Raw genomic sequence first — 12,575 nt, forward strand, 5'->3', positions numbered from 1 at the left:
CATCTGTTGTTATGGTCCACGGGGCTGGTTGTTGAAGAAACGAGAGACCGATTGAGAGATGATGCTTTTGAGACCACCACTTAAAAGTTTTGATCATTATCGGAGTAATTTGTATCTGGTCTTCGAAAGTTCCTGATACTTGAAGCCATTGAAGGTTTAGCTGCTCCTGCAAGGGGCGCATCTTTAGCCGACACAGAGGGATCAGAGGTATGCATAAAGACATCATGCCCAATAGTGATTTGAAGAGACGGACTGTAACCTTTCGTCTTTTGTGTATGAAACTCCCTAGGGTTAGTAACCTTTGTTGTCTCTCTAACGTGGGACATGCGATGCCGGATTCCGTGTTCAGTTTTGCTCCCAGAAAAGTAATACTGCGGCCTGGTAGAGGGTTGGACTTCTCCCAGTTGACCGTGAATCCGAGATTGGTCAGCAAGGAAACCCACTTTCTTGTTGACTTGTGTGCTCCTGTGTAAGTCTTTGCCTTTATTAACCAGTCGTCTAAGTATGGAAAGACCTGGTGCTTTCTTCTCCTGAGAAAGGCTGCCACTGGTGCTAGGCATTTGGAAATATTCTTGGGGCTGATTTTAGCCCGAAAGGAAGGACGCGATATTGATAATGGCTCCCGGCTACGGTAAATCTCAGATACTTTCTGTGGGCAGGGTGGATTGGTATGTGGCAGTATGCGTCCTTGAGGTCTAGCGATGACATAAAATCTCTTTGATTGAGACGCAGAAGGACGTCTTGCAGGCTGATCATTCGAAACGATTGCTTCTTTAGGTATACATTTAGTTGCCTTAAATCGAGGATCGGTCTCCAATCCTTCCACTTTTTTCGAATTATGAAGAACCTGGAATAAAATCCTGTTCCTCGTTGATCCCGCGGCACCTTCTCTATAGCTCCCTTGAGAAGGAGCTTGTAGACCTCTTCTTTGAGTTGTTGAGGGTATCTTGAAGGAGTCCTGCGGGGAGGGTTGGAGGGAGGTTTCTGGACAAATTCTAAAGTATGGCCCTGTTCCACTAATTGTAGGACCCACTTGTCTGACGTAATGGTTTGCCATTGACTGAGAAATAAGGAAACTCTTCCGCCCAGGGTGACAGGAGGAAGACTGGGCGTAGCCGGCGCCTCGAAAACATCAGGTTCTACGAGCTGAATCCTTAGCAGGGCGGGTTGAGCGTCCACGGCCTGCCGGTCTATTATAGACTGGTTGAGGCGGTTGTCTTTGGGAATAGTATGGCCGAAATTGTTGTGAAGATGATGGATAGGAAGAGTATCTCTGTTGTTGATATCCCCCTCTGTAAGAGGGCTGGCCGCGCCCCCTAGGACGAAAGGACGATTTCCGATATTGCAGGGTCCCTAGTGACCTTGCAGTGTCCGTTTTAATTGACTGTAGGGCTTCGTCCACATGTTTCCTAAATAACGCTTGTCCATCAAAGGGTAAGTCTAGGATCTTATTCTGGACTTCTGGACGAAATGAGGTGGCTTTGAGCCAGCCTTGTCTTCTTAATACAGCAGCACCTGCAAGCTGTCTGAAAGCAGTGGTCGCTATATCCATTGCACAGTCTATAAGCTCTGCAGTCGTGCGTTGACCCTCTTGCACTGTCTTATTTGCCTCTGATTTTACGTCTTCCGGCAGTTGATTAATGAAAGGTGCAATATCCGCCCAAAGCTGTCTGTCGTATCGAGACAAAATAGCCAAGGAGTTGGCAGCTCTAAGCACTAGGCTGGCCATAGAAGAGAATCTTTTTCCTATGTTATCTAACCTTCTACCCTCCTTATCTGGGGGCGCGGAAATCGGAGCAGAAGGATTCTTTGATCTTCTTTGAGCCGCTTGAGCTACTACCGAATCTGGAGGAGGATGGCCTGTCAAGCATGTTGGGGCATCATCAGGAGCTTTGTATTTTTTATCCAGACGTGCTAAAACTGCTGTGACTGTTGCTGGATTAGTCATGACTTTAAGGCCTTCTTCCCACAAGTAGTTCACCATCGGGATGGAGCGCACAGACTTCTGGAAGGGCTCTTTAAAATCATAAAGGAAACAATCTGTTTGCTTCGTAGGTAGCGGTAATGCAAAACGCTTGGCTGCCCTCTCTAGGAGATTATGAAAAATCTCCAATGTCTTCAGGTGGGGACTCCACCTTCGAATGAGAAGGAGAAGATGGAGCCGGAATAATATACTCGTCCCACTCGGAGTGAGTATCTGTGAGTTCTCCTTCTTCTTGATCTCCTTCTGAAATGTCAGTGTCTTGGGGAATTGTCATGTCTGGGGTGGCCACATCCGTAAGATGCAAAGACGTTGGTCTTTGATGTGGAGTAGAACGACCAGAAATGGGCGATGGATGAGGCTGCTCTCCTTGTGGAGGAAACCTTCTGTTATAATCCACCAACATGGCTCTAAGGCCAGTAAGCAGGTCGGAAGGGATATACGTTCCCTGTTGATACTGCTGATGCTCCAAGGAAGCCTGGGGATCATAAGCTTCCTCATATTCCTCCTCTTCCTGATATTTTACATTTAATTCAGAGGGGCTGTGGGCTGTACCAAAAGGCCCATCTTCATCTGAATCTTCATCTCCCTCCAAAAGATGTACTGGTACCAGGGAGGATACCTTACTAGGTGAAGTGTGGGTTGGAGTTAATTTTTCTGTTCTCTTTTGATATTTTTCCCTCGTCGACGACGTGTAAACTGACTTTGTCGTAGACGGTGCCGTCGACGCTGGACGCACTGTTATTTTAATAGCCGCAAGCTTCGCCGACGAGTCTACCGTCGACGGTAAAGCTGACACTGACTTCGGCGCCGTCGACGATGACGAGGTGTAGACGGTCGTCGACGCTGAAGTCGTCGTCGTAGATCTCGTTGACGGTGGTGTACTCATCGACGATGTCGCCGACGGAGCCGTGGATGATGGAACACTTAAAGTAGCTGGAGTCGTCGGCAATGCGCCCACCGACGGTGCCGTCGACGGGGAGTCCGTCGACGAGGCCTTTTTTCCAGTCACAGAAGATGGCTTTTTGAAAGGCACAGATGGTGGAACAGATGAGGATTTCCTGTGCCTCTCAGAACTGGAAGAATGTCTTTTCCCCTCCTTACTTGAGAGTTTAGTTGGGGAAGAAGATGGGCTGCGACCCTTATAAGACCCTGAGGCAGTCTTTTTGACGGCTTTCCTTGAGGTTTGTGAGGGAGATCTAGAGCGTGATCTTGCCCTTTTAGTTGATCTCTTTGATGTTGTTGATTCCTCACTCTCAGAATCAGAAACTGGATCCTTCCTATGTTTCAGTTTCTGCAGCCATATTAATAATCTGCCTTCTCTATCCTTTAAGGTCTTAGAAGAAAAAGTACGGCAAATCTTACAGTCCTTGGCTGAATGATCTGGATAGAGGCAGTAAATGCAATCTTGATGAGGATCTTCAGAATTAAGTCTTTTCTTCCCACAAGTCTTGCAGTCTCTAAAGAGACTTTTCTTTTCCTTGTCAGACATAGTTGAAAAAATAGCTGACAAATCAAATAAATGAGTTTCTCTGAGAGAAAAAGAGCTGAATAAAGGTGTGAAAACAGAGCAGAGCTCTGAAGAGACTCCCTAGCACGACGTGCGGTAGAAAATCTGAGGTGCTAGAGCTTCTCTCAGGAGGTTCTGAAGGGTGCTGTCGCCTGATTGGTGGAGGATCAAGTTTGGTCCTTTTCACAAAATGACTCTGATAGACTATCAAATTGAAGAGGCCTAGGGCCTTTTTCTCTTCAATATGTTTTAACATTACTTATGAAAATTATACCGGGACTCCCATCTCGACGACGGGGAATGATTCAAGTATGTGAATCTATGAAAGTTCCAATACTGGAGTAAGCTGAAGATTCTGCAACAACTGAGGATGCCAGGAACTTCTCCTTTGCACAGAAGATGTTCCACGGCATGCTGGAGGATGCAGAGTTGTTTCCACACAGAAAGACTGCAAAAAAGCCTTGCTAGCTGCAAGGGTCGCGGTTGAAGAAAATGGGAACTGCCCAGGCAGGACCAGGAGGTCGCTCCTTGGAGGAGGAGACAGAGGGGGCGCTCAGTAACACAGAGAGCCCACGCAGAAGCAGGCAGCACCCGCAGAAGCACTTGAACAGGCGTTCAAGAAATATGAGCACGGCGGTCGTCCTGCATTGCTCAACTCGCTGTGCTGCCCACTGACTTCGTGGGACCCTACTTTGTAGTGTTGAGACGGAGTGCTGGGGACCTGGGCTATGCTGTGCACGAAGGATTCCTAGCACAAGTGCACATAAGCCCTAGCAGCTGCAGTTCACGCAGTACACAGGATTACTGTCTGGCAAGGGGAGGCAAGGACTTACCTCTACCAAATTTGGACAGAAGGACCACTGGACTGTCGGGGTCACTTGGATCCAGCTCCTGTGTTCCAGGGACCACACTCATCGAGATGAGAGGGGACCCAGAGGACCGGTGAAGCAGAAGTTTGGTGCCTGCGTTAGCAGTGGGACGATTCCGTCAACCCACAGGAGATTTCTTCTTGGCTTCCAGTGTAGGGTAAAGGTTGACAGCCCTCAGAGCATGCACCACCAGGAAACAGTCGAGAAAGCCGGCAGGATTAGGCACTACAATGTTGCTGGTAGTAGTCTTGCTTCTTTGTTGCGGTTTTGCAGGCGTCCTGGAGCAGTCAGCGGTCGATCCTTGGCAGAAGTTGAAGAGCGAGATGCAGAGGAACTCTGGTGAGCTCCTGCATTCGTTATCTGCAGAGAAACCCACAGCAGAGACCCTAAATAGCCCTCAGAGGAGGATTGGCCACCTAACCAGGTAAGCTCCTATCAGGAGGGGTCTCCGACGTCACCTACTGGCACTGGCCACTCAGAGGCCTCCACTGTGCCCTCACACCTCTGCATTCAAGATGGCAGAGGTCTGGGACACACTGAAGGAGCTCTGGGCACCACCCCTGGGGTGGTGATGGACAGGGGAGTGGTCCCTCCCCTTTCCTTTGTCCAGTATCGCACCAGAGCAGGGGCTGGGGGGATCCCTGAACCGGTGTAGACTGGCTTATGCAAGGAGGGCAAAATTTGTGCCCTTCAAAGCAGTTCCAGAGGCTGGGGGTGGCTACTCCTCCCCAGCCCTTAACACATATTTCCAAAAGGAGAGCATGTAACACCCTCTCTCAGAGGAAATCCATTGTTCTGCCTTCCTGGGACTGGTCTGCCCAGACCCCAGGAGGGCAGAAGCCTGTCTGTGGGTTAGCAGCAACGGCAGCTGTAGTGAAAACCCCAGAGAGCTAGTTTGGCAGTTCCCGGGGTCCATGGTGGAGCCCCGGGGATGCATGGGATTGGCACCCCAAATCTTAGACATGTTACATGGCCATATTCGGAGGTACCATTGTGAAGCTACATATAGGTATTTTGCACCTAACCTTCACTAAGTGAGGGTTAGACATATAGGTGACTTATAAGTTACTTAAGTGAAGTATAAAATGGCTGTGAAATAACGTGGACGTTATTTCCTCAGGCTGCAGTGGCAGTCCTGTGTAAGAATTGTCTGAGCTTCCTATAGGTGGCAAAAGAAATGCTGCAGCCCATAGGGATCTCCTGGAACCCCAATACCCTGGGTACCATATACTAGGTAATTATAAGGGTGTTCCAGTGTGCCAATCAGAATTGGTAAAAATGGTCACTAGCCTGCAGTGAATCTTAACAGCAGAGAGAGCATGAACACCGAGGTTCTGGTTAGAAGAGACTCAGTGATACAGTTAGGCACCACACAGGGAACACATACAGGGCACACTTTATGAGCACTGGGGTCCTGGCTAGCAGGGTCCCAGTGACACACGCAAAAACAAACGGACACACAAGTAAAAATGGGGGTAACATGCCAGGCAAGATGGTACTTTCCTACACAAGTGTTAAATGATCTTTTCATTTTCTCCCTCTGTTGGTGGATGTAGCTGTTTATCAGGGTATTCAAGTAAGCTATACACCACGTGTTGCTGCAGACGTTTCCATTTTCCTACCAACAGGTCCACTTTCTTGCTTTGTAGACAATGGAATGTTAGCGCTCTGCCCAGTTGTTGCCACAATATGGGACTCAGCCAGCATAATTCCAATGTTATAGGATGGAACATCTGAGAAGCGGTATTTCTTTCTCCCCTCTGGGTTATGGCTTTCATTGCTAAGGTCTCTTTGATAGCCTCTCTGCCTTGGTCCAGAATACTGGGCAACACTGGAAGGAATTAGCTTCTCTTTTGATCCGGCAGAGTTGTCTCTAAGAGGAAACATTCATATGATTAATCAGCCTCAAGCAGTACCCCGTATATATTTGCTGCTCCCTTACTAACTGCGTTGTAGGCAGTGATGTTATTTTTGGTGATACAAACGATTCTACCCCCTTGTCTGGGGAGTCAGAATAGATGTCTTGCCACCCATCTGCAGATTCCTCCATCTGTGAATGCTCTGCTTGTTCTTCGAATTCAAACAATTCCTCTTCTATTTCTTCCTGGGGCTCAAGCTAATCAGGGGTTTCGAATTCCCAAGGCACTTCCTGTGTGTGCCTGTGTTGCTTCAGAGGTATTACCCTTTGAGAACATTGTCATACTCTTTCTTGATCAAGGCATCAATTTCTGCTTTGAGGCACGCTCGTTCACTTGACCAAGTCATTTCTTTTGTCGGCATCAAGCTCGGCATTCTTTTTTTTTTATTTAAAAAGTCAAGGAATAAAGGCTCTTTGGTGTCCAAGTTAAGTCCTTCACTGTCAGCCCTTCGATGCCGGCATTGAGATGTGTGTCCACATCTGCCGAAACAGTTTTCAGGACAGGCGTCAAGCTGTTCTTTAATCCTCTCAAGTCCGCGAAGCTGGTACTGAAGGTTTGCTTCCAGTAGTTCCCCTGGTCTTTGACCTGTGTGGCTCCTTGGGCCTCCTCCTGTACTCTCCCTTTCAGCATCTCTACCACATCCTCGAGCTCTCGCTCCTCTCCTTGAGCTTCCCGTCTTCTCAAAAATGTAATTTTCATCACTCAACAAACTGAGGTCCTTTAAGGACTCCTGCTTACCTTGCTGGTGATGCTATAGTGTAGTGTGCCCATCTCTGCTTTTGTCTTGCTCCGACAGTCTTCGGAACGAGCTCTGTACATGCTGCGTCGTCCTTTGAACTGTGTTCCTTCAGAAGGCAGAGGTTACACACCGCTTGCCTGTCTTCCGGTGTGTAATTGTGGTAACACTTGAGAATGAACCTATAGGAGGTATGATCCATGCCCCTTTTTCATTTTGTGACCACTTGGTCTACCTGTGCATCAATTTTCTCATGTGCGGTGTGTTCTTTGGTGTTTTTCCTTTCTGTCAGTGCGTTCCCTTTTCCTAAACAATGTACTTGTTGGAAGAAAGCGTTACCTTTAGTGCAGTTTGCTCTTTCTCAACTTAGGAGCTCTCTCCTGAGCTTCTGGGCACAACTCAGACGTCACAGAAAGAGGGGCTTGAGCATTTGGTCCCAAATGGAAGACTACACCCATGCAAAATAAATAAAAAAGAAAAAAAGAAAACCAAGGAGACTGCTCCAGACCCAACCACTAGATGGCAGAATAACGCACAGCCTGTGAATCCAGAAAAGATTTATGCAGCAAAATTGTCCTACGACATGAACGCTAGAGAGAATAAATTCACAAAGATATGGTCCCTGTTGATATAGTACTTATCCAGGCTAGAACATCAGCACTTTTCACCAGCTAGTTGTCTTCAACTGTTCATGTAATACAAATTGTTTAAATGCTGCTTTTGTTCCAGTCTGCATGCTCTGCTGGGAGGGAGCGAGGGGAGAGTCATCTATAGATTAGTGGTATAGGGAGAGGGGCTGTTAATGTTGGCATGGCCATAAGATTTTTTATTTTTTTTTACGCATCCTTTTGCAATTTTACTTAAAAAAATTATTGAGCAAAAAAACCTTAAAAAATATATATACTTATAACCAGATTCAAGTGTCACAGGAAAAAAAGCATCTTTCACACAGCTTCTTTGAAGAAAATTAAGGGACGAAAACAAGGCAAGGTCATTGTATCTAATAAAGCCTGCAGCGCTGTGTTAATACGACAGGGCAGACCTTTTAACTTGTAATTTGTCTACTAGCCTACCCTTCTCTAAGCTAGTCTTCCCGCCTGTTGCAACCATGTCCCTCACTGAACCAAGTTGTGTATGAATGCCGCATGTGTGTATACACAACAAGTTTATACAGAAGGCAGAAAAAAGTGTATTTGTATCCTGGTTGACAATAGACAAAGTACAATCTATTTTGGATTTCTTCTGTGTGGAAGGTGTGCAAAATGAAGGATAATGGTAGCCTGCCAGCCAAACTATATAGCGCTGGGCCACTTCAATGGATTCCTGAAGTCTCTGCTATAAGCCACACTTCAGTATATGGAAGGACAGGAGACAATGTTTCTTTCTGAAGTGCAAAGATGGTCTTTGTTGAGATAGTTCCTTTAGTGCCACCGTAAGTGCTACTCCCCTACGGGTCGATGTGTGAGGTCTTCTCCTCTTTTGTGCCCAAGTTTTGAGTCTCTGAGCCAGAGATTCCCAGCCCAACTACTCCTTCTGGTGGCACTCAAAGACACTGCAACTGCCATGTTAGGAAGGAATAATCAAAAAGAGGACTATTATATGAAACCAGTTCCCGAACTCTGCCCCTAGAATCCAGGAACACTGCTTGGAATTGGAACATAAAAACAGTGTACAAACCATAAGATAGCATTCCAGGAATTCAGACTTATCAGTGCCCAGGCAACACTAGTTAGGAACATCGAAGTCATTTTTGACGTTATGCTAACCCTTGAAGCTTAAGTAAAGTGGTCACTGCTTCAAGCTTCACAATGCTTAAAATCCTGAGGAAAGTTTTTCCCCTTTTATAGATTAACCATTTAAAGAGGGTCGTAGTGATAGCTGTAGTATCTCACCTCAACAATTCAGAGAATTTCTTTAATTTCAGAATTTACAAAAAAAAAAAAAAGGAAAAAACTCTTGACGGAGTCCAGTTTCAACAAAATGTTGGCTAAACTCCCTCTGGGTCTAAGTAGTAAAGATCCTTATTTCTTCTCCAGACTTGCCTTGAATGACTAACAATAAAGAAACAAGTCTGGTTTATGTGCATGTGTATTGCGCACAAAGCCTATAACAGACAAGAACATATTTATGGACGAAATGTGAAAAAGTTTTCCGTCCTGCATGCTTAGGTCATCAGGTTGTATGGATGGCAGAGCTTTTTCAACAGACAATGCTTTGGCCAGGAAGCCATTCTCAACTCAGATTTTCATTAAATAAACCAACCTAACCATTCAAAATTTAGGAAGACACTTAAACGTAAATGTTAGAGAATCAACTCACAATTTAATTATTTTAATTTCATCTTGCTTTCTTCTCCTGACCCACTGAGCACTTCTGTACAGGCCTAGAGAATACCCCTCTTAGTAACCACTGAACCTTATATGTTCTGTGAATAAATATAACAACACCTCTCCAGGGAGTTTGAGAATCTTCTGTAGTCTACCAGAAGCAGCCTTTGAACTGTTTCTGCAGAAGTAGACTGCTTAAGGGGAACCTAGCCCAGCTGCCTGGAAGAAGAGGATTTGACAGCAGGAGATTAAGTACAACAAGTGAGCGCTAGACAGCAAACCCTCATCAAATGATTTCCTATTTCAAAGTTACAGCTCCTTCATATTAATCGGTGGAAGAAGTTCATGAAGGATATTTATGCAGTTTTAGGTACAGGTGTGAGCAAAGTAAAAAACTATGTATGCCATTAATGTAGAACATACCAGTGTATGTCATTACAGTTTCATGATATGGCTGAACTAGTGGGTGGTGTGAAAATAACATTTTCCAAACATCTAGTTTCACATAAATAGTGAGCTTAAGTAGCTAACTGTAATGGCCATATATTTTTTCTGATCTTAAATTTGCTTTAAGTGTATTTTAAATAAGTGACTTTTTTTTTTATTAATGTTTATCTCTTACAAGTAGAATTTGTCACTGGATTCCATACCAGGGCCATGCAGACCTATTCTGTGATCCTGCACATGGGGAGGGCTAGTCTTGTAATTTTGAGTCCCAGTCTGTTTAACAGCCAATGGCACTGAAAAGTACATATTGCCTCTTTCAAGTATTAAAAAAAAAAAATACAACAAACCTTCTAAGCTATTGCACTGTGTATCCAGCCAAATCAAAGGTTGCTTCGGGCTATCCTCCAAATTACTTTTGTACTCCACAGCCCTTCTCTCCGAAGTTGGAGACAAATAGGCTTCTGAAAGTCCAAGTTCAACATTATCATCATTCAGTGTCTTCTGTTGATCCTCTTCTTCTAATTTTAAGTTGTGTCCACATTCCTTGTCCTTAAAGTAAATTTGCTTCTTGGCAGGTTTCAGCATCTGAGTGGATTGAGAGTCACTCACAGAAAAAGCAACTTCTTTATCATCTACATGGTGAAGATACAATGAATCTACTTTTTGGCCACAAGTAGGGTCATTTAGATATTTATTATCTACAAGTTCCTACAACAAAAATAAAGAAATGAGTATTAGAAAGTGTAATGTCTGTGTTTTCCTTCCTAAAACAATTAATATTCTGGGATACTAAATATTAGTCAGTTAGGCTTCCCTTCTTCCTGTGCCCCACCTCCAATTGGTGTACTTCAAGCATGCATACATACATACATAGCTGTGCACAAATACTCAGGACTGCTCCAAAGGAAAATGTCATTCCATGGTAATATCTTAATTAGCATATGAATTACAGTAGGGATGACAACTACAAAAGTATTGGAAGTCACTAATCTAATGTGTGCCGTAAGATCCATACCGTCATCTCCAGTGACAAACAAGGTAGTTGTACCCAGTGGATATCCAGTAATGGTATCTTTCATACATTCACAAGCATGAATGATCCCAGTCATCAAGCTGGGAGTCTCACTGTAACTTTTAGTAAGCAGTACAATTCTGCACTGAGCTTTGAAAAGCTTACAATTCTGTAAAAATCTTTTGAGAAGAATTAAACTTCAATCTATCAGGCGACAAACATGCGATAACCATTCTATTCAAGGACACCCATACCTTGTATTATAGAGCATAAGTGTGAGGTTAGATTCTATTTGAGGTGAGCCTGGATCATGGAGGAGAATGGGTTCCAAATGAATCTATGAAGGCTATCAATACTGGAGAAAATAGTTACTCAACTCTGTAAACTTATATGCATACTCCTCCAATCATTCTTTGGAATATTGGTTTCATAAATAGGTATTTTAGAATAGATAAAACAGGGGCCATAGTGAGCCTCGGAGTACTGTTTAGTCTCAAAGATTAGGCCTAAATGTGCAGCTTGTAGAAGTACATGAACAGTAAAATGATGACACCCACATTGTGTATTAAGTTTACTCCTTTTAACAAGACTTCTAAAGGATCAAATATTATGTACCCCGTTCTTTCGTATCTTTGTTCTATCATGAAGTACTTACCAAAGGCACAACATGCTCAATGGAGTCATTCAAGCCTTTGCTAGTTAAGGAGGCTCACAATAGTTTTCTTTGAAAGAAAACTAAGCAGATGGATGTTAATAGAAACCTGGATACAGTTACACAGGACAGAGAAATCCGGCAACACTTTAAAACATGTTGAGTATTTTTCTGAGAGTAAACTTCTGGTGACTTTTGGAGCAAGTAAATATTCCAGAACATAGATGAAAATCTGGAGTAAGGATAAAACACTGAATGACCGGAACCCAATCACAAAGTACATCAGAAGCGTTTGCATCAGGAAAAATCATTCTTGAGGTGACCAGGTGCAGAGTATGCATGTAAATATTTCTAGAATTTATTCAGAGTAACTCTAGCTAAAGTAAAAGGAGCACTGTAGATAGTTAAGTTCAAAGGAAATCAATGTGTGATTGGAATAGTAGATACTTTTTGAAAGAGGAATCGGACTGTTAGTCCACTATGATGGTCTTTAAAGAGCTGAGTTTTCAGTTCTTTTCTAAAATGGCTGCACAAAAGGTGGGGGGTTGGACATGACTTTATAGGTGTTCCTCTTCTCACAAGGATGATATCTTTTGTTTAGAAGTGAGCTTCTGATTCAGGCTGACACATGGGATATTATAAAGGTGAGAAATCCACAGGTGTAAGTAACCATTAGAAATAAGTAGCGTTCTAGCTACAAATTGCAACTTTTGCACACACAGCCAAGAAAAAGATCTGCCTTGTAGTAAAAGTTGAATAAGATTTACCTGTTCTTCACCAGCTACATTTCTTTCAATAAGTCCAGGTTTCACAAATCTCGACTCTCTGGCATTAGTGAAAAATGAATGCAGAACAGACACTCGCCTGTCATCTTCACTTCCACTGTTTCCTCCACCATCTACATCAGAGTTAACTACAAAAAGCAGGGCAGCTCATTAAAAACAATCAACAAACCAGTTTTAAACAACTCTACTAGTATCCAATATTTGCATACCAGTTGGGGAGGAAGTGATGACCTGGCCTTCTGCTGACCGTCGGAATTCAGAATCTTCATCAGAGTTGCCACCTTCCAAGCGAGGCCTGAAGCTGTTGCTGTAATCTTGGTCCACCTACTCACAAAAT

The 12,575-nt window shown here is 44.1% G+C and overlaps 1 protein-coding gene across 2 annotated transcripts in view; it reads right to left on the reverse strand.

The window, feature by feature from the left end:
- The window catches only part of CEP192 (centrosomal protein 192), a 1,702,116-nt gene that overhangs the window by 1,434,183 nt on the left and 255,358 nt on the right, over positions 1 to 12,575 (reverse strand). For both annotated transcript variants that reach the window (XM_069219927.1, XM_069219928.1), the window contains 3 exons: positions 12,448 to 12,562; positions 12,221 to 12,366; positions 10,137 to 10,497 (listed from right to left, as the gene is read on the reverse strand). In XM_069219927.1, the coding sequence (XP_069076028.1) occupies positions 10,137 to 10,497; positions 12,221 to 12,366; positions 12,448 to 12,562 (622 nt within the window). The remainder of the gene's footprint in view (positions 1 to 10,136; positions 10,498 to 12,220; positions 12,367 to 12,447; positions 12,563 to 12,575) is intronic.

The sequence above is a fragment of the Pleurodeles waltl genome, chromosome 2_2 (assembly GCF_031143425.1).
Source record: "Pleurodeles waltl isolate 20211129_DDA chromosome 2_2, aPleWal1.hap1.20221129, whole genome shotgun sequence".
NCBI classification, from domain to species: Eukaryota; Metazoa; Chordata; class Amphibia; order Caudata; family Salamandridae; genus Pleurodeles; species Pleurodeles waltl.